The sequence below is a fragment of the Heterocephalus glaber genome, unplaced genomic scaffold (assembly GCF_053883595.1).
Source record: "Heterocephalus glaber isolate CG9 unplaced genomic scaffold, H.glaber_assembly_v1.0 deba00001461, whole genome shotgun sequence".
Taxonomy (NCBI): Eukaryota; Metazoa; Chordata; class Mammalia; order Rodentia; family Bathyergidae; genus Heterocephalus; species Heterocephalus glaber.
In genome coordinates this window covers 38795847-38822128 of record NW_028258308.1, presented here as the reverse complement: position 1 = coordinate 38822128, position 26282 = coordinate 38795847, and the positions used below count along the sequence as shown (strand labels likewise).

The 26282-nt window shown below is 37.6% G+C and overlaps 1 protein-coding gene across 1 annotated transcript in view; it reads right to left on the bottom strand.

Annotated features, from left to right (window-relative positions):
- Kcnu1 (potassium calcium-activated channel subfamily U member 1) overlaps window positions 1-26282 on the bottom strand; it is a 161559-nt gene that overhangs the window by 16455 nt on the left and 118822 nt on the right. The window contains exons 20-22 of the mRNA XM_021236895.2: window positions 9723-9819; window positions 6030-6254; window positions 3568-3754 (exon numbers count right to left, since the gene is read on the bottom strand). Of these exons, the coding sequence (XP_021092554.2) occupies window positions 3568-3754; window positions 6030-6254; window positions 9723-9819 (509 nt within the window). The remainder of the gene's footprint in view (window positions 1-3567; window positions 3755-6029; window positions 6255-9722; window positions 9820-26282) is intronic.

Genomic DNA, 26282 nt, shown 5'->3' with positions numbered 1-26282 from the left:
ACAGAGATTATGTGATAAATAGTTGTAAACGAGCCCTCTGGGGGCTGTAAGCAGTAGACATTGTCAGCAGATAGGAACTACATGACTGTCACATCAACTTGGAATGGAACTTAGTCAGATGACCCTGGAAAATGAAGGAAGGGCAGCTCAGAGTCAAGATTACATGCTTGGCAGTGATGGGTAGGGTTCACTGCAAAGCTGGTGTCCTTTCTGGGTACATATTTTGCCCATGTGTTAAAAATATGCGCCAATTGAGGCTGGAATTTACAGTAAAATACTGAGATCAATTTCCCTCAAAGGAGAAACCTCTCAATGGAGAAATCCTTTTAGTCCTCCTTTCTGATTCCATTTCCCAGGCAAGAAAGAACTTGAAATACCCCAACTTTCAGACCCAGTGATCTAATTTTGGATACAAGCACCCACCAGGGCTGAGTGGCTACATGAACATCTGTTCCCTAAGCTGACTAAAGGGCAGCGACTGAATTTTCGGCTCAGCCCTTTTTCCTTATAGAGCAGTGAGTAATTTGAATAAGTGTCAGATCGTTGCCTGTGTACATTATACTAAAGTCAATATTTTTGCTACCTAAGAGTACACAGCATTATACCTGAAATCTTCCAGGCTGGCAGGGTGTTATTACAAAAGATTGCTTAATTGTAGATTACTACTGTACATTTAAATTTCAGTAGCATATTAAGTTGTCAGACTTAATTACTGTTATATGTTTAGATTATGCCACAGATTATTTAGTTCAGTACCTAGGTTTGCCAACCTGTTATCCTTGTGACGTGACAGGGCAGTAATTAGAACATTACTGAGAAACCTTAAGGTTGGCCCAGAGATGTCCAGCAGAGGCCTGGTGTCCTTATAGCTCCTTTGAAGTATCCTCATTCTGCTATCCCCCAACCCGAATCTCCCTTGATGAATCTGTATGAACAGTCTTGGTCGTCCTAGCTTGGCTTTGTGTGCGAGTTTAGTATGATGTGAAGATGTAGAAAAGCCCACTGATGCCACAAAAAGCTCACCAGGAATGTGGGCACCAGATTTCTCAATCTTGGTACTATTGGCCTTTCTTTATCTGTAGGGCTGTCTCGAGCAGGGGAAGATGTTTAGCAGCCTTTCTGACTTCCCTAGGCAGAAGCTCATAGCATGTCCCCGAGCTGGAAAAGACCAAAGTGTATCCAGATGCTCTGACCTCAGAGTGCAAAACTACCTCATGCTGAGAATTACTGATCCAGATACACCTTGGTGCTCAGTGTAGAAGGTGCTTTCTCTCTCCCTGGAGAATTCTGCAATCCTTTATACTTTCAGTTTTCAGAGGTAAAACTTTCTACTTCTTCAGTAATGGTGCAAGAAGTGTATTGATGTGAAATGCAAAGATTGATTGAGAGGATCCAACAGGCTTCTCCAAAGATTGGGATTTCTAAAAACAAACTCCAGACTGACTCCTATGATGCCAGAGTAATCATTGAAACTTAGGAGTGAATATTCACAAGGCTCTTCCTGATGTTCTCAAAATGCGACTTCGCTGGTGGCTTATGGCCAGGGAGCAGACTTGATGACCTCTGTTAGGTGGGTCCTTCAAGACTGTCTGGACCAATATTTCTCCAGTGTACAGATGAGTATAATCACATCCATACAGGAATGGCACAAAGGCCCACCAAACATATTCTTCTTCCCTATGCTTCTCTTTTTATATTTGGGGAAACGATCTACTCATGCTCCATGGTGATTCAACCAATTTGGTATTTCTTCCTGTTCTCTTTCTCCTTTCCAACCCTTTCCCCTCTTTCCTCTATCTCTTTCTACCATATCAGTCAGCTGCCATCTTACACGCAGCCTTTGAGTCTATCACCAAATGCCTGATACATCCTACCAAATAAACATATTTTTGCTGAATAAACAAAAGGATAAAAATCCCTAAATATAAGGGAACTAGACTTAGAATCATAAGTTTGTATGTTTCTAGCCTATATAGAAGGTGAGAGATTACAAAATAATAATCAGAAGGATTATATTCTGTGCCATTAATTAGAAGGCTTTTGGTGTTGTCAGTTTCCCCAGGACTATATTGTATGCACGTATTTCTGCATTCTCTCTATCCAATCTCAGTGTTACAAGAATGTGTGCGCACACACACACACACACACATACACACAAATCATTTGTGAATTTCAGTGACCTTAATTACTCAGCTAAGGATTCAGGCAGCAGAACACACCAGCACTTCTATAGATGTTCAGATTTGCTCAGGTAGGGCTCCTACCTCCTTAGCTCAGCTTTTCATGGCACTTTGGTATTCCTGAGGTGCTTTGCTATTAGTTCCACTCTTCAAAATATGCTGAAGTCCTGGATGCTGGGTTGGATTTGGTTGTATAGTGAGGGTATGCCAAGGAGTTGGTTTAGTTCACCTACCAAAGATTAGATGACTCTTTTATACCCAAGAACCTTGTGTTTATCTGCATGGGAACAGTGCCTGGGAGCCAGAGAGAGAATTGACTTGTGATCATTTTTGTCTACAGCCATAATCACATAGAGCCTTGTAATGCCTTTAACATCCAACCTCTCTGAGTGCTTTGCAAGGTGGGCCAACTCTGGTCACCAGCTCCATGGCTTGAGGACCCAGCCCCTTGACCTAGATACAGTGGGCTAATCATTACCAGTGGAAATGACTGGACCAGCTGGGTTCCAATCATGGCTTACTTCTATGTCTTGAATTGAAAATCTGTTTTAGATACAAAACATATGACTTTCCTATTCAGTTGAGTGGCTGGTAGTTTTACAATCCTCTGCCTATTTGATGAAGAGAAAGATAAACACTTCTGTCATGGGGATTACCCGCAGGCACTTCATGGATGCAGAGAAATAGGCAGTAGCTCCTCTGGAGTCCAGCTCACTGGCTCATGTCCTTCTACAGGTGCTTGTTAAGCATCTATTAAGTGACCATAATACTGCCAGGTACTGAGAGGAATCCAAAGGAGAAAAGAGACAGGATCTTCATCTGAAGAGATCCACCCAACTCATTTCTCACTTGCTCTTTGCAATTTGAAGCTGAAATAAACCATTTTTAGACTACAGAAGTTTGAAAGAATCTTAGTGATAAGCTCCTAAAATTTGTATATTGAAAACATCCCAAAGGGTCAAACAATACAGTTTATTCTGTCAACCATGAAAGTAGAACTTGTAACTTGAATATCTTTAAAAACCAATGAAAACCAATTAATGATAATAATTTAATTATAGTAATATACCAAGTGCTATGTTCTTTAATATTAATAACTAAAAAAATAGCATTTACAGTTTTGTGATTTTTTTCCCCCTTAAAATAGGAAAACAGTATTATATATATTTCATTTAGAAGATGGATATCAGTTTTCCCTTCGGGTTAGAATACAGAGGAAATAACTGCAGGCTGCTCCTATCACAGGATAGCCAGAGCTGGAAGGCATTGTAGGGTCATCTGGCCAACCTCCCTTCCTTCTTATGGTGAAAGTACTTCAGAAGGGAGGTTATTCTCTGTCCTCATCCCATCTACCCCAGCCTCTTCCCAAGAGGGGTGCTGTTCAGACCTGGCACTGAAGGTCTGTAGGGGGTGGAGCTGATCCTCAGGGACCGGATGTTAAGGGTGGCCATGATGCTCTCTGTGTCGACCAGGATCTGGCTGCTTACTGCCTTGGGTGAAGGGGCTAGGATAGCACACATGGAGCAGTCCTCTATGTTGACCGCACGCAGATCCCCAGAATAGAGTGCTGATCCCTAATGAGACAAAACAGGGTGGAGAAAGGACTTGTCAGGTGGTGGGATGGGATGTTAGGGCTCATGGTGAGTGATGTGATTTTCAAGCTAAAGTCTCTCCAGGTTCCAGCTTGATTTTAAAACTTAGTTACCAGATATCTGACACATTTGTCTTATCATTTATTAGTAGCTTATTGTGAATACAAAGAGTGATCAAAATACATGGTGAATGTTTACAATTTAAAAATTTATTACAGAAAAACACACACTGTCATTAATACCCCTCAAAATACTCTCCCCTGCTTGGGAAACACTTGTCCTATAGTCCTTGCCACTTTCTGAAGAGTTCTGGAAGTCTTCTTCTGTGGTTGTCCTTAGTTGTGCTGTCCTGGCTGCCTCAATATTCTGAAATGATTCAAGTTGTTTACTTTTCATGGTCATTTTGATTTTGAGTAAGAGCCAGAAGTTGTACAGTGCCAGATCTGGTGAGTAAGGTGGATGAGGACACAATGTAATGTTTTTACAAGACTGCCTCTCTGTTAGATGGCACTAAGCAGCAGAATTTACTATATTTTTTGATCGTATCTTGGAAGATGCTCACAAAAAAGGATCTGCAAAACTGCTTCAGAAAGTGGCAAGAACAATGGGATAAGTGTGTTTAAAGTGAGCGGGTGTATTTTGAAGGGGATTAATGACAATGTGTCCTTTAATAAATTTTAAAAATTTCAATATTCACTTTTTACTATACATCATACATTTCACAGACTCTTTCCAGAGAGTGTGTTTGAATGAGACAAAGGAGAGTGGAGTGGTATAGGACTACATAAATCTATTTCATTGACTCCAGTGGAGAAGAGAAATACAGTAAGAGTGACAATGGCAAGGTAAAAATCAGAGAAAGGAGCAGTAATGGCTCTAAAGGAGAATTTCACTCCCCCGCCATCTTGCTGGTAGAACACCCTGTTTGTACTCTCCAGATAAATTTGCAATGTGTAAGTTACTTCTTTCCTTTGGTGGAGAAACAGGGGTAAATCTGTCCCCACCTTCTGGAATCTTGGATCTAATATTGGTAATTTTTAACATTAGCTGGCTTTGGAGACTTTGGGTCATTTTCTTTCTTCCTCTGTATGGACTGAAGCAAGGAAGATGGAAATTGGAGCTTTATAGCGGTTTTTTTTTTTTTTAAAAGTAAATGGAATTTGCTTTTTGAGAATCATTTTTGAGAATCAAGTTGGAAAAATATTCCTTCCATATTGCCAGCATTATTTCATAAAACTTCAAATGTTCTGGTGCATTTCACAGTGCACATAATGGGCTTTTCATCCTGGGAAATGGCAACACAGATTGAGAAAAAAATTATGATCATTAGATGCAAATATAATTGTAACTACAATGCCACATACTCATAATGGATCCTGTCTTTGTCCATTTTTCTGCAGCCACACCAAGCTACCACGGACTGGGTAAATTATAAAGAAAAATTTATTTCTCATAGTTCTGGAGGCTGGGAATGACTGCGTCTGCTGAGGGCCTTCTGGCTGCCTCATAACACAGCAGAGGGAATCACATGGCCAGGGGGTGCACAAGTGAGAGGACGGGGATAGACTTCATCTCTTACCAGGAACCCACTCCTACCATAACTCCCTCAACTTCATGATAATGGCATAGATCCCAAGGAGGTGAGGCTCTCATGACCAAATGACCATGCTACTGATTTATGATGGCAATCAGGCTCCAACATAACTTTTGGAAGACACATGCGGTTTGAAAACCACAGAAGACACTTTTCTCAAAGTTGTGAACCCAATTCCCTCTACTTATACACTTAAAAAGGACCCTGTGGCACTATGCATTCTCTATAAGAAGTCTCCAGAAAAGAGGAAAAAGACCACAAAGAGTAGTTGGTATTACCTTAGGTTGAGCCATTAAGTTAGAATCAGTCTCAGGAAAAGAGAAACTAAAAAGTAGATTTGGATAAAGATAAAATAATAAAGCAGTTTGAGCATAAACTCAAAAGCCACAATATTTAGGCTTAAATCTTACTTTTGCCTCTTACTTGCTATGCAATCTTGGGCAAGTTATTTAGTCTTTCTTTGCTTAAAGTTCTTAACCTTCAATGTCTATCCTCTAGCATTATTTTGAGGGAGAAATGAACTGATATAGGCAAAATGTTTATCACAGTTCCTGACACCTAGTATGCAGTGTACAATTGCAAGTTATTGCCATAATTATCAACATTAGTACTACTCATAATATTATCATTATAAATATTCACTATTCCTTATGTGGTACTTACAGGCATTATATATATGCGGGGAAAATTCCAGAGAAATTGCCACTCTCTCTGCAGGTAATCCAGAGACCCAATGAACACAATGTCCTTCAGCTCCTTCCGAGTGTAGTTACTGGATCTCAGTGGCATGACAAAGTTTCGAAGCCCTATCAGGGCTGAGTGGGCGTCTCCAAATACGCATGCTACAACGTGGTTTTGAAACTCATGCTTTGACTTGTCAGTTCGTTTCTGAGGATAAGCAAGGGGCAGAGTGGGGGGACTTTTATAGAGGAAATGAAAGACAGCCCCCCAAAGGTAATTCCTTCCTCTCACCTTCATATTTCCAGTAGTAGTACTTTCATGAGGTTAACAGAATTTTTCAAATTGCTTATTATTATGGAACTTATGAACCAGTAGTACAATTATAACATTTTCTTTATTTTGTGGAATGCCTTCTTCTTTTACTTCTTTGAAAAAATTTCTATTTGCCTGGGATGAATCAACTAAGATTCAGATCAGCTTCATTACTCAGGGTATAAAATCATTGCAGCATATGGGGACATTTTTTTCTCATTTTCATTATATGTTTTTAGCCTTATATGTGCTATAGCATGATTAAATAAAAACTGTGACATTCTAAATTCTATTTCTAAACTATGTCTTCTAGAGAACTCTGAAAATTATATTAAGTTCTGCAACATGTTGCAATATTGAGTGGTTTTTCATACAATTGTTTGAATCAGGAAAAACTTTTTGCGTTTCAAGAATAGTTAAATATTGGTAATTTCACATAGTTCAACCTAACACACTGAACTGATTGGATAACCTGAATCAAGGAAATTTGCCATGAAAATACATAAAAGATATGGGAAGGCTATAAAAATTCTGTTTGATCCCAAGCATTTGAATATGTCTCATACTACTAGTAGCATTGCTGATTTTTAACAGCATGAGTAGAATTCTAAATTGAATACAAAATAATACATGAGATATATACTTAGATTTGGACTCTCCCACATTCAGAGAGATTGATAAACATAATAAATGTAACTGAAAAACTGGTATTTGTGGCTTCTTTCAGGGCCTGGGAAACATTTCCTCTTAGGGAGCTTGGATGTAATAGAGTGGTGAACATGGAGCCAAAAGACTTAACTTTGTATTTTTTTCTATACTTGGGATCAAACTCTGGACCTTGCACTTGCAAGGTAGGCAATGGCACCACTGAGCTAAATCCCTGGCCCTTAACCTTGTATTCTAGTTCTGTCCTTACCAATGAGAAGGAACAAATCATTTTAATCTCTCTGATCCTCAATTTCTTTATGTTTAAAGTGGTTAAAAATTACAATAGATTTTGGTGTGGAAATTAACATATTGAAACCATGGTGCTCGACATTAACAATTGTTCAGTAAACAAATTTGAATCTTGTTGGGACACTTGAAAAATGGTAGAGAACAAGTTAAATATATTTAAATTTCACTATGTATACGTTCTATACTCTCAGGCATGTAAAGACTCAGAACCTTTCAAATGGATATATCATTTTCATTTAGGCCAATCCTTGGCTAAGATAAATAGCAAGCTCTATAAAGCAGGTGTTGACAAAATCTAACAGGATAAATGAGTAAAATCCCCTATATCAGCAATTAGAGTTGATCACATTAGAAGATACTGGGAAGTGCTATGTTTCCAAGGGTCTCTCCTTGAGAGAGGAAATAAAGCTCTCTACTTGTCTGGAGAGCTTTCTTGGAGAGTGATATGAATCTTAACCAAATCTATTAAATAATTGTCTCTAGTTAACCCGATTAGTTTTAAGTTGAATAATGAAGACTAACGGTATTTAATGTAACATGCCTGAAGTCCAACAATTGCTCTTCTGAGCAGAACTAAATGATTAGAAGCAAGATACATGCCAGAATACATTTATAGGGAAGCTAGAGAGGCAATTTCTCCAACAAACTGTGGCACAAAACTGTCTCCCAATTAAGAAAGATGGTGGCTTTGGGGAGAAAGAAGAGAATGTGCTATTTGTTCCTGGGAACTTCAACTGAATACTTCCACTGGAGCCTTCTGCAAGTGGAACCAGGTTCTAAGCCTCTTGAATTTTGCAGTTTGGATAGTTATCTCTTAGAGCACAAATTTCAAAACTCAGCATTTCTAAAGTAGGCCTTGGAAGTGTAACAAAAGATTCAGTTGCTGTTCTGAACTATATTCCACACTGAGTATCGTAAGGGAAGTAGCTATAATGGCAACTTGTCTGTGTGATTAATAAATACGGTCTAATAAAATGTCTGTTAATTATTTATTTATTTATGGTCTCTTGGATGCCTCAATCTGCACCCAACTTCTGAGCCTTTCTAAAGATTTTCCTCCAATTGAAAACATTTTTGGCTTCCTGTTCAACCGATGTTAATTTTGTGTAGTTTAGAATAAGACATAATTGCTAAAATGGTAAGTTTCAGCAACCCTAATAGTCTTCCAGCAGATATGACAGCTCTGACAATTTTATGCTTCTGATCAAATGATTGATAATACTTTTACAAAAATTGGAACATATTCTGTCAGGACACTGGTGCTGTGCCATGAGGATTGTGTGTGTGGGGTGTGTGTGTGTATGTGTGTGTGTGTGTGTTTGTGTGTGTGCGCGTGCGCAGGCCAAGTAGAAGAAATGAACTAAACTACTTTTGAAAAGCAAGAAAGTAATTATAATTATCAATTAGCCATAAATGAGAAAATTCTATAGGGCCTATACAGCATGCAAGCAATATCTTTATTAGCTAATTTTGGCAGCTATGCCTTGTAAGGAAAACCACTGAAATTATACTTGAGTTTTAACTCTGCAGAATGGCAATAGATGAGGATTCAGAAAACACATATTAGAGCCTATATTAGGATATGTCTTTTTTATATTCCAATTGCTCACATTTCCATGAGCTGAGTTAGTTTGGCTCCTAGAGAGGAGGGATAGGGACAGAACCTCCGCTATCTACAAGGCTTCACCCAAAGTTGTTTGGGGTTGAGGTGGGAGATGTTTAAGAGATATATTTTGAGCTTGTGTATTAAATATAAACATAGTCAGCTTTTAAAAAATTATAAGAAATAAAAAAATTTAAACTAATAAGTTAGAGAAATGCTTGTGTACTTGTTTGTTATGGCACTAGGATTGAACACAGGGCTTTTGCACTGAACCACATCCCCAGTCCCTTTTAAATTTTTGTTTTGTTTTGTTTTGTTTAAGACAGGTTCTTGCAAAGTTGCTAAAATACCCAGGCTGGGCTCTAGGCTTGAGATAGCCTCTAAGAATGTTCAAATTACAAGCATATGCCACCCCACCCAGCTGAAATGCTTTTTTATTTTAAAATAAAAGAACAACTGCAAAGGGCTTAGAAATACTAACTTTCCCAAGTGCACTTATATTAGTTAGATTTAATAGCAAAGCTTATTTCATGAGAACATTATTGTAAATAATTAAATGTCTAAAGGCAGGGTTAGTAGCTGAAAATATCTAAGTGTTTTAAATCTCAGCATATCATCCACAAAGTCTTTGTCAAATGTCACATAGATTAAACTGCACATCATTTATATGGCTGGTGAGGTATCTTTTTCCTTCCAAATTTGGTTTACAGAGGGAAATCACAGGTGCTTATCGTTATCAGCAGGACATCCTGCACCCCCAAGAGATGCTTTATTTTATTTAAATATGATACAAGGTCACCTACCAAAATCACCTTGTCCAAAGGAGTTGTTTTGGACCAGTGAAACATGCCACTGCTGTCAAGCTGGTCAGGATCTTGCTCCATATCATCTAGAAAAGTCCTAAATAGGGAGAATGGAGTCAGTCTGAGGATATTTGGGGTTCCTGGGTAGCAAAGCCAAGGCGTAAAATATGATAGAGCCTTGAGCCCAAAGTGGAGAGCAATGTAAGGAGAGAATGACTGCAAGCCTAAGACTCCAGAATAAGGGCTCAAGTCTGAAGGGTGCAAGGAGCTGAATTCCCAGACTATATCATAGCTGGAGACATCCTGAGCACTCGGGGAAGATTCTTTTTACCTTACTTTTATGTGCTTCAAAGGTTCTTATTTCTACTCTTCATTTCGCTACTATCATAATGTTACTATTGCTTGGCAGAAACATGAGTAGTATTTTGGGCACCACAATCTAGAATTTAAAAGGCAGTGAGAAGTCAAATCATGGGCAGCACCTTCTTCCTTAATCTGGTTTTCTCCTCTCTTCTTTCCATATTTTTTATGGGTCCCCACTGAAACCTCCAGATTTATTAAATGCACTTTTCAGTCTTTGCAGCTTTCATCAAGGGTCTGCATTTTCCTAATCTTTGCTCTGATCCTCACCCAATTTTGGCCAAGGCTCCCTGACCCCATACATTATAACTCCACTCAAATCCAAAGGGAAGCTTGTTAGAGACCAGACAAAATGTTTCTAGATACACAGAAAGTTCAGGACTAGAAAGAATCTAGAAAGTCCGTAGAATCTAGGCCTTGGCTGCAAAAACAACCACTAAACACAACACAGGTGGTTTCTCACCCCATGTGCTCTTCACTCAGGTGAATAGTACCTCTACTCCACACAGCCACTCAGAGCCTTGGGCAACAGAAGCTAGACTACCTGCAGCTTGCTGGGTCACCAGGCAAGGGAAGAGGAAGGAACTAAACAATCAAGCCAAGGTTGTATTGGCCTGGTCCAAAATAATACCATTATTTCTTGTCAAAAACCAGCTACACGGCTCCTGCTGACTTTCAGGGAACTGGGGAATATGGGAAGCAATTGGGATATCTGGTGAGCATTTCCATCTCTGCCAGAGTTTAAAGACTTTCTCCCTTATTTGATAGATACAAGAAAAGAGATGACAAGTTGTACAGACAGATCTTCTTGACCATAATGCTGAGATAGAAGTTACTAGTGTTCACAATATCTAGTTTTCCTTTCCTTCCTGAGGACCTAGACTCCTAGGTGGAGCCACAGGATTAGGTGGAGCCACAGGAGCCACAGGAGCCATGGGATTAGTCCTGTCCACTGAGATGTGAGCCACAATGACTGAGGCAGTAAAAAGCACCTGTGGGACTTCTCGACTCTCTCCTGACCTGCTGTAGCTCTAGATGATCAGCCTAGATACATCGTGCTTATGTGGAGTAGTGCACCCTTGCTTTGTAGACCCATGTTATACACAGAAATAAGTCTCAGTCATGCTAAGCCACGGAGCCTTCGTGCTTGTAGCACCATATAAGTCCATCCTATCATACAAACATACCTGTTCCCTCTACTGGACCCCTCCAATACCATCCCATACTTATTTGATTGAGTGATTAATTTAAAAATTCTTGTTACTGTCCCCTGAAGTAACTTAGGGGACATACCATACTGTGTCACAGTACAGATTTAACCCTAGAAATCTATGCACTCTCCTGTGAGATTTTGCTATCCCTCCTAGGAGACACGCAATCTATTGCTGTCTGTTCTGGAGGGGTAGGAATTTTCCCTGAGAATTAAAATTGCTTGTTATTCAATATCTGCCTCAGTGACCCAGGCTCCAACCTAATGACAAGCAATTTTTACTCTTCTCAACTAGGTTAGTTTCTATCCTAAGTCATAATTTTTTAGATAAAAGAACTTACTGGAATTTGAAGTTTTAGACCTAAAGTACTGGGAAAGGTAGGTAACGGGAGCAGAGAAGCCTGAATAGGGAGGGTGGGGCAGTGGAGAAAGGTTTGGAAAAGCAGAGAGTAATTACTAAGGAGATTGGCCAGGATCTTAAGCAAAATCCTTTGACTCCACCTGCACTAAGACCTAGCTACAAATTTAGTGGATTTCCCGAGTTTTAGGCATTTAACTAGCCAGAAGATGTTGTAACATAAGCCTCTAGTTCAGCTTAAACGAAATGGATTACCTTGTTCATTTTAGTTCATGTCCTTTTTGTGGTTTCCATGTCCAAAATTCATGAGCCCCAACACTGAGTTCTAAGAGCCACACGGGCTCCCTCAGCTGTACTAGACAGGACTGTGGTGATGGTTTTATGCCAAGGTTGGTAAAGTTTCTCAACAGGAAACATACCTAAATTCTGAGTCTAGCTTTGACTTTTATCAGGATTTGAAGAACTAGCTGTGTTATCCTTTACAGACCCTCTTATCTCTCTGTGAGTTGTTTTTGGACACTCCTTCAGATTTTTAAAAACATTTATCTATGTAATGCATCCAAATTGATGTATCCAAGTTGATGGTGACTATCTTTCTTGGATCCTTTGAGGACAATTTGGAAATTGCTGTCTTCTAAAGTGTGCAATGATGGCTACTACTTCCTTCTGGTGGCTTTTTCTGTTTTTTTCCCCACTTTTCTTTTTTCTCCACCTATCTCACTCCCATGATGAATGAAGAGTCCTTGGTCCAGTAAGTAAATACAAATGGAAGATATCTCCCAAGCACACTTTAACTTGACTCAGAATAGCAAATCAATCACTGTGTATTTTTCTATCATAATAAAAGCATGATCTATGTATACAAGCCATCACAGACAACATTTTTCTTCATTCTGATGTTACAGAAAACAGACATGCCTTAGAGGAAACACCTGTTAGAGACCTGTACAGAAGAAAAGGCTAGAAGAGACCCACTTCATCATAAAGGCAACCATCTGGTGTCTTTGCCAAAGCAAACCTCATGCAATTTAGATCACCTTCTTCAAAAAACTTTCCTCTTTCACATGCTTTGAAAATGATATAATCCTTGCAGAAATATACCTTCCCAAAGAGACCAGTAAATCATTTCTGAGAATACTTAGTTCTAAGTGGTCCTGAAACTTGGGAACAAAGAATAGAATATAAAGGCTGATGAGACTGAAGGAAAAGGTGGCCATGAGGCACCATCCAAAGGACTGAAGGAAAAGGCAGATCCTAATCACAGATGGAAGTCTGTAGGTGGATGGGGTCTTTGTATGTGGGAGAGGCTGGCAAACAAAGCAGTGGGAGATGTCTGGAATGACCCTCTCCAGAACACGCTGGGATGAGGATAGGGTTGGCTCCCTGGTAACAAAACATGCTTCTTACTATTCAAACACAGCATGTACCTTTTGCTTGGGAACACCCAGGTGGCACTGGATCTTGAAATATGCTCAGAGTCAGGGCTCTAGCTTCCACCTTTGGAACCTGGTAGATCAAATTTACCAGGGGAGAAATGCTTTGCAGCTGGTGTGCTTGTGAATGTGTGGTGTGGAACAGGAGTGAGAAAGCTTCCAGCTTTCTTTGCTGATGCCTGCCTTTGGCTATGTGGCTGTGCATGGAGCTGATGTCTTGAGGGCACATGCTTGAACATGTCCTGTGTAAGGAAGGCAGCTCTTTCCTCTATGCTTTCTGGAGTCATTCTGAATAGAGTTATTCTCACACAGTCATCACAACTTATCCTGTGTGAATCCTATTACATAAAGGAAAATATAAGGACCACATACTTTTGTTTTTCAATGGTAGCATCTGATAAGAGAGACTCAATTTGTGAGGTGAACCTCTATTAAGGAGGTACATTCGGTTTTATGGTGCCAGATCAGGCGGTACATTTCCAAGGATATCAACCTGCTGTCATTATTTCCTCCAATTACAGACCTGACTCAGATTAATTGAAAATGATCTGATGATGGATGGAAATCTTCTCTCACAATGCCTATCGGAAAGTTTAAGAAGCATCTACAGTTTCTTTTCCTCTTTTGCAAGCCTCTTTTTTAAATGTGTTAAGAAATCCTGGCTTATGACCAACCGTTCCATTTGAAATCTCCATAAAACTCCATAGGCAGCTTGTAAATTATTAACAGAAGGATTTCTCTGCTGAATGTGAGTAGTATTTTGTTGTTGTTGCTGCTGCTGCTGTTCAGGACTTGAGTTATACAAAAATAACAAGTTTCATAAAGTCAGAGAATTGGGAATAAAAGTCCTCTGGCTGAATTGGGAAGGAGGGGCAGAATGTGTATACTGAAAGTTTTGGTTTTATCTTTGGAAAATCCATTGCATGCCTCTTGAAAGTACTGGTCAAGTTCCTACCACAAGAAGAGGGAAAATCTTCAGTCCCAGGTTGCCTTTGATGGTATTGAGAATTTTTATCTTTAAGGCTACAGTTGCCCTCTCTCTAATGACTTAGCCTATAACAACAAGGCTATACTTGAAATTACTTGGAAATACTTATTATTACCAATTATAACTATCAGTTTTTGTATATGGAGAAAATCATCTCCTGCTCCTAGTCTCTCCCTCTCTCTTCTTCCCTCTGTCACATTCGCACATGCACACATGCACATGCTTGCACACACACACACACACACCTATACAAATATACTATGGTCAAATATCAGAATATGAACCTAATTTTTATGATCACATTACGATTTCATTTTCCTGGGTTTCACCTGGTTGTCATTTATTCATTATAAGATAAAGAAACTTGGGATTTAAAAGAATGGATACTTTTCAAAGTGCCCCCGAGAACTATGTATGAGCAAGCTGAAAAGGGATCTTGGGCTCTGAGCAACTTCTGGGACCAAGCGACCAGGGAACACTCTCAGGAAGGACAGTACACAATCAGCCTTTCTGGCTGAAGCTGTGGGTGATTGCTTCCTTTTCCAAGAGAAGTGGAAAGTGAAGCCTGGGCTCTGTGTCTGTGCCCAGCTTGGCTGGTGATCCTTCCTGATACTCCTTTCCTGAGTGAAGTAGGAGAAAGCCCACTGTGAAATCTCACAGGACTGGACATTCATTGAGAGCAGAAACTGAGGTACAAAATTCTCTTGGGTGATGTCTGCAGAAACCTTAAGAGAAACCATTTTGGAAGAAGGAAACATGAAATCCTCTGTCTGCCAGCTAGGGGTGACCACCTGTTCTAATTCTGGTTTAGTTGGATGATATTGGAGTTTCCCATGACATGAGACCTTTGGGGCTATTTTACTGCCAAAATAGATGTCTCCCTAATAATTTGAAAAGCTTCCAGGGAGGGAGTAATAGAGGGGAAAAATATACTTAAATCATTATGCCTGGAAAAGCTGCCACACACTGCTCAGAGACATATTCACTTCTATGTTTACAAATGAGTTTTTCTGATGCTGAATGGAACAGAGGAAGCTTGGTGTTCAAAGCCTGGGATGTTTTAAGACGACTGCGTTCTAGTGAATTCTCTGTCTCTCCTGGTTCTTTGCTTATGCAAAGTTTTCATAGAGTCACTAAGGAATTATAAATTTTAATAATAAAGAATGTTGATGTAAAAGTCCATGTGTAACTGGTATTTTTTTTAAAAGAAGTGTGAGAAAATATAGGGAATCAGGATAATCTTTCATTGTAAATAGGAGAATGCAAACTGTGTTCTAAGGCAAAGCAGATCAGCTGTGAGGAGAGTGCTCTGTTTGCTTTTAAATGCTGCTATATAGATGAAGTCTAGCAAATACATGGCCTCTGTTCTCAATGTCCACTATTTACGATTTCCACCATGACATTTTTTCTGTTTTTTTGCCTGGAAGTTAGATACCAAGTCAGGGTGTCTCCAGCCAAGGTGAAGGCGCGAATAGGTTGATGTTTCTACTAGATAAACCTGTGTCTGTGCTTGCAGTGAAGCAGCTCTGTTAAGTTTGCTTTATTTTTGATGAGAGAAAATTGACAGCTTTTTTTGGAGGGCATGTTCTGTGAAAACCTGCATGTGGGCATTTCAGAATCTAAATTGTTACCAGACCAAAGATCAGGGAGAAAGATAAAAAGACAATTTCCTTCTTCCTTGTCCATTCCCCAGATGGACCCTCATTTAAATCCCTTTATATTTCATGGATACTGCAGTTGGGAGTTGTTACAAAGTGAGAACAAATGAGACACGACCCTGAGCAGCAGGTACCTTTAATAAAGGCCAGACTCTGTGCCCTGGGCAGGAGACTGAAACCCAGGGCATATCTCATATCTCCTGAGAATCATTTCCTCAGCTGATCTTAGCATAAGGTTGCACTTTTTAGGTGATCTTTCCCATACTCCCCAACGCTTTCTAAATATCAAATGACAGAAAACATACAGGTTGATCTGAAAGAAAAATACCCCCAAATCTGTTTAATGATACATAGTTTTTTGTTGTTATTCAATGGACTAGGAATTCAACAATTAAAACTTTTAAATATATAATATATTACTGAGACAAATGCAAATCTTAAGCAAAAGACTTTTTCTTTTTGATGGGATATGGATGTAGAAGTTGGAGCATAGAATATATGAAAATTACCTCACTTTTCATTAAATTGATATACTTCCCAAGGTTTTATGGAATTGAGCCCAGGTCAGAGATTAACATGACATAAATGGTTTCCTTGTGCAGGATAGTGAGAGGCTTGCCTTGGAAAATTACTGAAAATAATATTTCCCAAAAGAAATTGAGACTGGAAACAATGGCATTCACCGAATGTTACCGGTGTGTGTGTGGTGTGTGTATATGTGTGTGTGTGTGTGTGTGTGTGTGTATGTGTGAAGGAGAGAGAGAAAGAGGGTTGGGTATCAAAGTGGAAGGAAAATTCTGCAGAGGAAATCACAGTAATTCCAGAGTACCAATGAATACTATGGATAATTTTCCCTAGAAATAGGAAGTGATTTGTGAAGTCTTCTTTATCCATATTGCTTAGTTTCTCTGAAATCCCCGTTGGTTGAATGTTGAAATGAAAACAAAATAGTGTACTGGTGATTATGGATTTTTGGAAATATTGGAAGGATCTGATGATGTGTTGAGGACCACAGACGTTTAAGATTTCCTTGCATCTGGAAGCTATCAGTGGTGGGGAGCCTGTGAATGCAGGCATCCTGAGTGTTAGTGTTCTTTACTTAGCACCATGACATGTCAAGCCGCAGTGGGGATAATGGAGATGGAGGCCATTTGGGATCACTCTTGACATGGAGCCCTCCTCCTGCTTGGTGTGTTACTGCCATGCTTTGATTAAAGATGAAAAGTTAGAATTACAGGTCTCTGATGGGGCAGAAGAAGGTTGTAGTTAGTATTCTTTAACAAAAGACGTGATCAAAGTTGAGTTGTTATTAGGGATGAAAGGTGAGAGCCAGGGATTTTTAGTGGGAGGTAGAAGAGGAGTCACAGGGTGAGATGATAGTGAGACAGCATGAGGTTGCTTGCTTCGATTTCCCTATGTTTTAGTTCTTTAAATTAAAGGTGAATGAAAACAAAAAGGGATAAACAGAATATTCATCCTGCTCTGTTTACTTCTCATTTGAAGTTCAGGTTTCGAGGCTCATTAAGCCCTTCACTTTCCTTAAGTGCTACTCTACAAATGACATTCACGTCTGAATTTCTTGAAGCTGTGGATATTATATCAAGATACCATTTGGATGCTCCATCTATTACTTTAATGCCCCAGCATGGGCTTTTGAAGTAATTTATTTCCATTACACTGTTGTTTACTTAGTTGCTGCTATGGGAGGTGGGGGAGAGAAAATGAATATGATTTTATAAGCTTTGTGAGGACTTTAATACAATGTAATAATTACCACCAAACACAATCAAATACACATACAACTTTTCTCAATGAGATTCATTCATATGCCAAACCTAAGTGGCCATGCCATGGAACCAATCTACATGTTGCTACATGGGTTTTTGACTTGGATCTTTTATTTTTATTCTTTTATTTCAATTTATTAGTTCATGTTGTGATACATAATAAACAGATTCATTGTGAGAAGTTGGTACATATGCGTATCACATCTCAATCCTTTTTATTTCCCCTTGCCCCGTACCTTTGCCTCACCCATACACCATCACTCCATCCCTAGATTCCCTTCCCATCTTCAAAAGGTCTTTTGTGTTATTTCTCACAACAGGGACAAAACCAATCTTTTGTCCACCATTAGTTATCCAACAGGAAAAAGAATTCCTCCCATTGCCATTGCAGGCCAAATGGAAGATCCAAAATTATGCATTGTAAAGGTTTTCAGTAAGCAACTCTTTTATAGACTAAAATAAATTTGCATCCGTGCAGATCAATATTAATGCAAACAGAAGTAATATTTGCCTTCCTAGATACCAGATTTTTTACTACTTTGTAAGTAATATGTTTTTCTATCATCTCTTTTCCATATCAAAATATCCACAAAAATAGACTTTCAGTATATCTGAGGTCTTATTATTCCATGAAAGAATAAAAAATTGTGTTCTATGAATTCTTTTTTCACCCTTTTCCATTTGACCTCTCATAGAAATTGTCTTTCATTCAGCATTGAGAGAAAATGTCTAACAGCAACTACACAAAATTTTAGGTGCCTTAGTGGCCTGAAATTCTACATTTTCTTTATTTTGATTCCTTTATCTTCTATATTTTGCTTTTGATTCAGTGGAGAATTACAATTCACAATTAAGGGTCAATTGCTATGTATATGGGCATTCCTTATTTATCCCTTCATTTCCCAGTTCTTCCAAGCCTTTTAATATAAACTCTATATAGTTTTTTTAGTAATTGTTCAGGATAATAGTCATTACATTCACCAAATTACCTTAAAGTTCATCTTTACAGATTATTTTGAGACATCTGATATGCTGGTCAACTTAACTATCTGGAACAAGATTGGCAAAGTTTTTTATTTGCACGGCCCGATCATACATATTTTAAACCTTGAGGCTAAGAGTCCACACTGATATTATGTAGGTGATTATATAACAAGACAGAAAATTAATTTTCACACATATATTTCCATATACATACTTACAGTATAAAAATGTAATACCAATAATAGTTTAGTATTTGAAGCTCCCCTAAAATCTGTATTCACAAAAAGTATGACCTAATTTGGTTTGACCCTGAACTTGCTCAGTTGTAACAACCATTTCTTTTGGGACAATTTTCAAGAATAACCAATAGCAGTTGTATAAAATTGCAGATACCCGAGGCAAAAATAATAGTGTGGCAAACAGAAGAATGGCCAAAATCCTTAAAAAGAAAGGCTAGAGAGTGGGAAGTCCATAAGAAACTTTTAAAAGTTTTGAAATATTAATTCTAGTAATCTTAAAACACACACACACATACATACACACACACATACACACACACACACACACACATACACACACACAAATCTGCAGAGCTGATCCAAATGCCTATGAAAGACCAGAGATATCCCCAATCTCTACCTGACCTTGAAACTTGGCACACAAAGTAAATCAAGGCAAAGACAGAGATGTAAACTTCTGGAGTGTTGAATTAATTCCCTAGTAGGCACACTGAACCCATGGGCAGAGGCAAAGAAACTTACTGGTTCAAAGCTTAAAAAGAAACTCAGTGCAATCACAAAATTGAGTGAGTCAACTTGTGTTAACACACAACAAAAAATACAGACTTGAAAGAATTAGTTGGGGAAGGTTGCTAAATAACAGAACAGTAGGAACAATGTAACAACAGCAAACACAGAGGTGAGAAGGGAATAGAGGTGAGAAGGGAATAATTCCAGAATGACCCTATTACTAAAAATATCTGTCTTAATTATGAGATACAACAACAACAAAAATATTACCTACACATAGGATAAAAGAAGAGTCAATGTGAACTGTTCCCGAGAGAGGCCAGATTTTGGATTTCCTAGACAAAGACTTTAATTACAAGTACTTTGAAATCCTTGGGGCATTATTGTGGGTTACCATAGCCCATTCCATACTTTTCTAATGAAATTATGTACTTTAGCACCATGGTAGCTGGCTGTGCCTCTCAGCAGCTGTGCCTGAGGGATACGACAAAGCAATCTTTGTGTTTACCCACTTGGTATGGTGAATGGCAAGGTGTGTACACTTGTGCAAAAGTGTCAAATCGAGATTTTTGTCTACATAATGCCCCATGTAACATTTTTTGCATATGTATCCCTGAGCATCACGGGGGTAAAACACACCCATATCATTACTCTGTTCTGCAAATATCTAATTTGTCATAATGGAATTCAGTTGTAACTCACAGTAGCTGTGCATGAGGAAAGCAGGAACCCAGCTGTCCATTAATCCACTTGGCAGACAAATGGCAAGGTGGGTACAGAAGCACTACAGTAGCAACAGGTGAGTTTTACCTATGAAATGCTCATTTTGAATTTCTTGCATTTAGGATTTGTTTTAAAAATATTTACTTTAGATATTTTCTTTTAGAAGTAGCGCAATTCAGTACCATGGCACATGAAAAACCTGGGTTCTGTAGCTTTAGACAGTATATGCAAAAAAAAAAACAACCCTTCAAAATATATGCCCTGATAGATGCGAAGACATATACTTTCAGTTTAGAAATTTGTTCTGGAATTCAGCTACCAGGTATTTATTTGTATAGTAATTACCAAATGATATTGTTAATAGACTTGTTGCTTCCATTTCTCAAACTAATTCAAATGTGACATTTGACAATTGGTTTACCAGTTTCTAATTGATATTACATTTGCTAACAGAACACAAATTGAGCAGTGTAGGAACTGGAACAACAAAGCAGAAATTCAAAATGAAATGTTGCAATTTCAAAATAGAAAATTGTATTGTACAATCTTTGGATTTCAGAGTTACATTGGCCTCATATATGGTAAAGAGAAATGAACCACTACTGCTGATGTTAACATTGCACCACGATGGAAATATTGATAGGGAAACCTTGAGAAAACAGAAGCCTGAGATGGAAACTTTCTACAGCAAAACCAAAGGTAAAGTAGATGTTGTTGATGAGTTATGTGGCAATTATGATGTCACTCAAAACACAAAGCATTGGCCAGTGGTTGTGGTTTACTCAATCCTAAGCATGTATGGAATGAACAGTTTGATAGTTTACAAAGAAAATAACAAGTTCAAAATACCACAGAGAAATTTTCTTAGAGGATTGGGACTGGAACTCATAAGAGATCATTTAGAACAGAGGAAGAACAAAATGTTTCTGCCCAAGGAACTAAGCAGAAAATTGTGGACCACACTGTTGTAAGCTCACAGGTAACTACGTAGGTACATCACAAAGACATACAACAACAAAAGGAAAGCCAAAATGATGTCAGCTATGTCCTACAAAAAAACAGGAAAACAAAACACACATGCTATCAGTGTAAGCTAAACTTGTGCATGGAACATGCAGTTTTCATATATGAAGACTTACTTGGGTGTGACAGTTGAAGCACAGATTATTTTTGTTGTAGAGTTCTACTGGTATTTTCATTGTAGTTTATATAGGAATTTATTTCTGATGTTATTTTAGATTTTGTAAGCAAGTACACAGCTGATGAGAAAATATTAATGTTTATTCTAAATATGCAATACATATTAAGAATTTAATACTTTATTTTATTGATATTTTATGTTCCTGTTAAGTACACATTGTATAATATAATAAGAACCTCCTGACAAAACGGCAAGACCAATGAGATGTCAAGTATGTCCTACAAAAAAGACAGGAAAGCAAAACACATGTGCTATCAGTGTAAGCAACATGTGTCTATTCCACATATTGTTGTCATGTCTGAAGACTGCCTTAGGTGTAGTAACTGAAGGAAAGATTATTTTTATTGTAGAGTTCTATTGGTATTTTCATTGCAGTCATATAGGAATTTATTTCTGTTGTTATTTTTTAGACTTTGTAAACCAAAAATGGTTGATGTTGAAAATATTGATGCTTTTTTATAAACAATAAATATTAAAAATTTGTTACTTTATTTTTTGATATATTTTCCTGTTCAATACTCATAGTTTCATCTAATAAAACTCATAAAATTAATAATTAATGGAAATACCTCTAAAGAATTGATGTGGGTTTCATATACCCTTCAGTACGGTTCTTTTACACAAAATTACCGTGATGTGTTTAAAATACTAAAGAGAACTATGAAAACAATATACCACGAAATATAGACTATCAGTAACTACAATAACTAAGGAGAAAATTTTAATAGAGGTGCTCTACAATAGAACAGAATTGACAGAAGAAAGAATCAATGAACTTGACTATAGGTCAAGAAACATTATGCAGTCTGAGGAAAAGAAAGAAAAAATATTGGATAAATGGAGCTTCAGAAAACTGTAGGATAGAGTTGAGTGTGGTGGTATATGCTTAGAATGTCAGTACTCTTGGAAGTTGAGGCAGGAGAATTGCAAGTTCAAGCCCACCTTAAACTTGGGAGAGACCTTGTTTCAGTATAAAAAATAAAAATAAAAAAAGAGCTTATGATGTATCTTAGTGTGAAGGCCCTGGCTTCAATCCCCAGTATTACAAAAAACCAAAAAATATAAAACTCAACTGTACAATATCATCAAATGTACTGACACACATACAATGAAACTTCCAAAAAAAGAGGAGAGAGACAAGGCAGAAGAAAATATTTGAGTATATTATTTTTAGGCAAAAAAAGTTACAAAATTGATGACAACAGTAATCTATACATTTAAGAAGTTCAACAAACTTCAAGTTGAGTAATCTCTAATATAGTCATACCTGGATACATCATGATCAAACTTTTGTCAAGGGTCAAAGATAAAAAGAATTTTTTTTTAGTTGTTTTATTGGTACATTTTAGTTATACAATTTGTTTACATTGATCATTGGGTGTTTGTACCTGTACATGATACATCTTGGTTCTTATTTTTTTTCCCCATTACCTGTGCACCCTTCACCCCCTCCACCCTTTCCTATTTACATAAATTTCATTTCCATTTGTTTTTCTTTTCTCATAGTTTTTCCTTTCCCTGTTTTCCTTTCCCCTTCCCCTCCCTTCACTCCTTCGTCTTTGGACCTTTTTTCCTATTTCAAATTATCAATTATTCATTTTAATCATTTTAACCCTTGTTTACACTATCAGTTTCTCACACTAGAGAAACTCTTCAGTATTTACACGTGTGTCCTATTTATTTCACTTAAGAGTATGGCCTCGATATGCCTCCATTTAGCTATAAAAGACTCTAGTTTTTCATTCTTTATGGCTGAGTAGTACTCCACTTTATTAAAAAAACACATTTTCTTTATCCAGTTTCCAGTTGATGGGCACTTGGGCTGCTTCCAAGCTTTAGCTATTACAAACTGTGCCGCTATGAACATGGGTGCACATATATCACTGTGGTATGATTCTTTTAATTCTTTGGGGAAGATACCTAGCAGGGGAATAGCTGGGTTGAATGGGACTTTTAGTCCTAGTTCTTTGAGGTTATCTCCATACTGACTTCCACAGTGGTTGCACCAGTCTGCACTCCCACCAGCAATGGAGAAGGGTTCCTTTCTCCACACAACCCCGCCAGCATTTGTTATTTGTTGATTTCTTGATAGCAGCCATTCTTTCTGGGCTGAGGTGGAATCTCAGTGTTGTTTTCATTTGCATCTCTCGAATGATGAGTGATGTTGAACGTTTTTTCATATATTTGTTTGCTGCTTTTACTTCCTTGTCTGAGAAATGTCTGTTCATTTCAGATGCCCAGTTTTGAATTGAGTCTTTGAATTTGGGAGATCTGATTGTTTTCAATTCTTTATATATTCTAGATAGTAGTCCTTTGTCTGAGGTACAGCTGCTAAAATTTTTTCCCATATTGTAGGTTGTCTGTTAGCTCTGTTGGTAGTTTCTTTTGCAGTGCAGAAGCTTTTTAAAAAGATGAGATCCCAGTTGTTGATTCTTTCTGCTAGTTTCCATGCTGCTGAGGTTTTGTTCATGAAGTCTTTTCCTATGCCAATGTCTTCAAGAGTTCTACCTAACTTATCTTCCAGCAAGTTTAGTGTTTCTGTCTTAATATTTATATCTTTAATCCACTTCAATCTTAGTTTAGTGCATGGTTATAGGTATGGGTCTAGTTTCAATCTTTGGCAGGTTGAAATCCAGTTTTTCCAACATCATTTATTAAATAGGCTATCTTTCCTCCAATGATGGTGGTTGGCTCCTTTGTCAAAGATGATGTGGCTGAGCATGTCTGGAGTTGTTTCTGCATCTTCTAATCTATTCCACTGATCCTCAGGTCTGTTCCTTTCCCAGTACCATGCTGATTTTACAAAGCTACTATGATAAAAGACAAAAAGAATCTTGAAGGCAGCAAGTACAAAACAACTCATCTACAGGAGACCCTTATTAAAAAGATTAATGGATGATTTCCTCTTGTGAACCATAAGAGCCAGAAGGCCATAGGAGGATATATAAAAAGTTCTGGCAAAAGAAATGCAGTCAAGAACTCGGCAAAATATCCTTTAAAATGATTGAAGGATTAAGACATTTCCAGATAAACAAAAATTGCCGGTATTGTTGCTCGCTCTACTATAAGAAATTCCAAATCAACCCTTCAGATTGAAATTAAAGGACAATAAATATCAGGTGAAAATACTGGGAAAAAAAATGAAGAATATCAGTAGGGGATTTAGCTCAGTGGTTCCGCCGCCTGCCTTGCAAGCAGAAGGACTCGAGTTCGATCCCCGGTACCAAAAAAAATAAATAAATAAATAAATAAAAATACATATGGAGCACACACTTTTGTATTCTACACTCTTTTATTTTTCCCCATTAAGTATATTGGTACATTTTAGGTATAAAATACAGTTACATTCATCATTGGGATCTTGTACCATTACATGAGTTTCTTGGTTCTTTTTTTTCCCCCCTTTCCTTGCCCTCCCTTCACGCCCTCCATCCTTCCCTATTTGCAAAGACTTTTTTCCATTTTTTTCCTTTTCTCATATTTTTTCGTTTCCCTTTTTTCCTTTCCCTACCCCTCTCACTTCCCTTGCTCCTTTAGACCTTTACTTCCTGTTACAGAATATCAATTATACATTTTTTAAATTATAATATCAAGATCTAGGAGACATTACCACAGATTTTACAGAATTTGAAAGGATATACAAAGCATATTACAAAAATCTGTTTTGAAATAAATTTGACAACTTCTAAGAAGTACCTTGGAAGACAAATTAATAAAACTAACTCTGGAGGAAATATAAAATTTGAATAGCACCTATTAAAGAAAGTATAGTCCTAGCTTGAAAACCTACCTATATGACAACAGCAGGCTCATATACATTTTAACTGATAAATTATATCAAACAATTAAAGCAGAAAAAAGAAGGAACACTTCTCCCCTCATTTTAGGAACTCAACATTGTGCTAATCTAAAACTGGATAAAGATAATAGAAGAAAAAAGTATGAACATAGATAGAAATTTGTTTAACAAAACAAACTATTAGAAGTCAGATCTGGCAGTATGTAGAAAGTGGTTTTGTTTTAGGGATGGCAGTGTTGGTTCAGCATTGGAAGATCCACCCCCAAAAGTCATCATTTTAACAGAGGAAAGGAAAAAGCCATATAATCCTGTCCCTAGTTGGAGAAAAAGTATTGGACTAAATTCTACAGCTGTTCATGGTGAAAGCTATCAGGAGACCAGAAGTAGAACAGAACCTTCTCAACAGATTAAAGACATGTACTCCATACTTCCAGGGAGAATGCCTTACATGAATGGAGAAGATACAATGCTTTCTCCTTAAGGTGGGGGAACAAGGGCAGATATGCTTACTCTTTATCTGTCCATTAAACTTTGAAACCTAGGCCCCACCAAAATAGTCTGGCAATAAAATGACACAACTAGGATAGGATTGGCAAGGTAGAAGCAATATCATATATGTAGATGAAATGATCATCTACAGAGAAAATACTAAGAAATCTCTAGGAGCCCCTAGAACTTGTATTTGAATTTAGCAGGATTAGAAAACACAAGGTATATATAAACATTCAGGTCTGTGTATACTTGCTATAAATGAAGAATTGGATATTGAAATTTTAAAGTTATGCAGAAGTACAAAAGGCCTAGAAAAGTTAAAAAAAAAACAGTGTTGGAAGACATTTAGTACCTAATTTTAAGATTTCTTCTAAAGCTACAGTAATCAAGGCAGTGTTGGTGAAAGGAAAGACATACAGGTCATTTGAATAAAACAGAGAATCTAGAAATAGAACCACACATATATGGTCCATTGAGTTTTGAAAGATTATTCAACATTAGCATTTTATAGAATATAAACTCAATTCAAGAGACAAGGAAGAGATAGTGTTTTCAGTAAATGCACTAGAACACCTGGTATCCATATATAAAAAATTCACCTCAACCCTTTATTTCCATACATGAAAATAACTTGAAGGGATCTATGAACCTAAATATGAAAGCCTAAAAGTATAAAACTTTAAGAAGAAATTATAAGGGAAAATGTTTATGAATTCAGGGTAGGCAAGAACTACCTAGGATACAAAAGACATGATGTATAAAAGAAAAAAATTGATAAATGAAATTCCGTCAAAATTTAGAACTTTAAATGACATCAT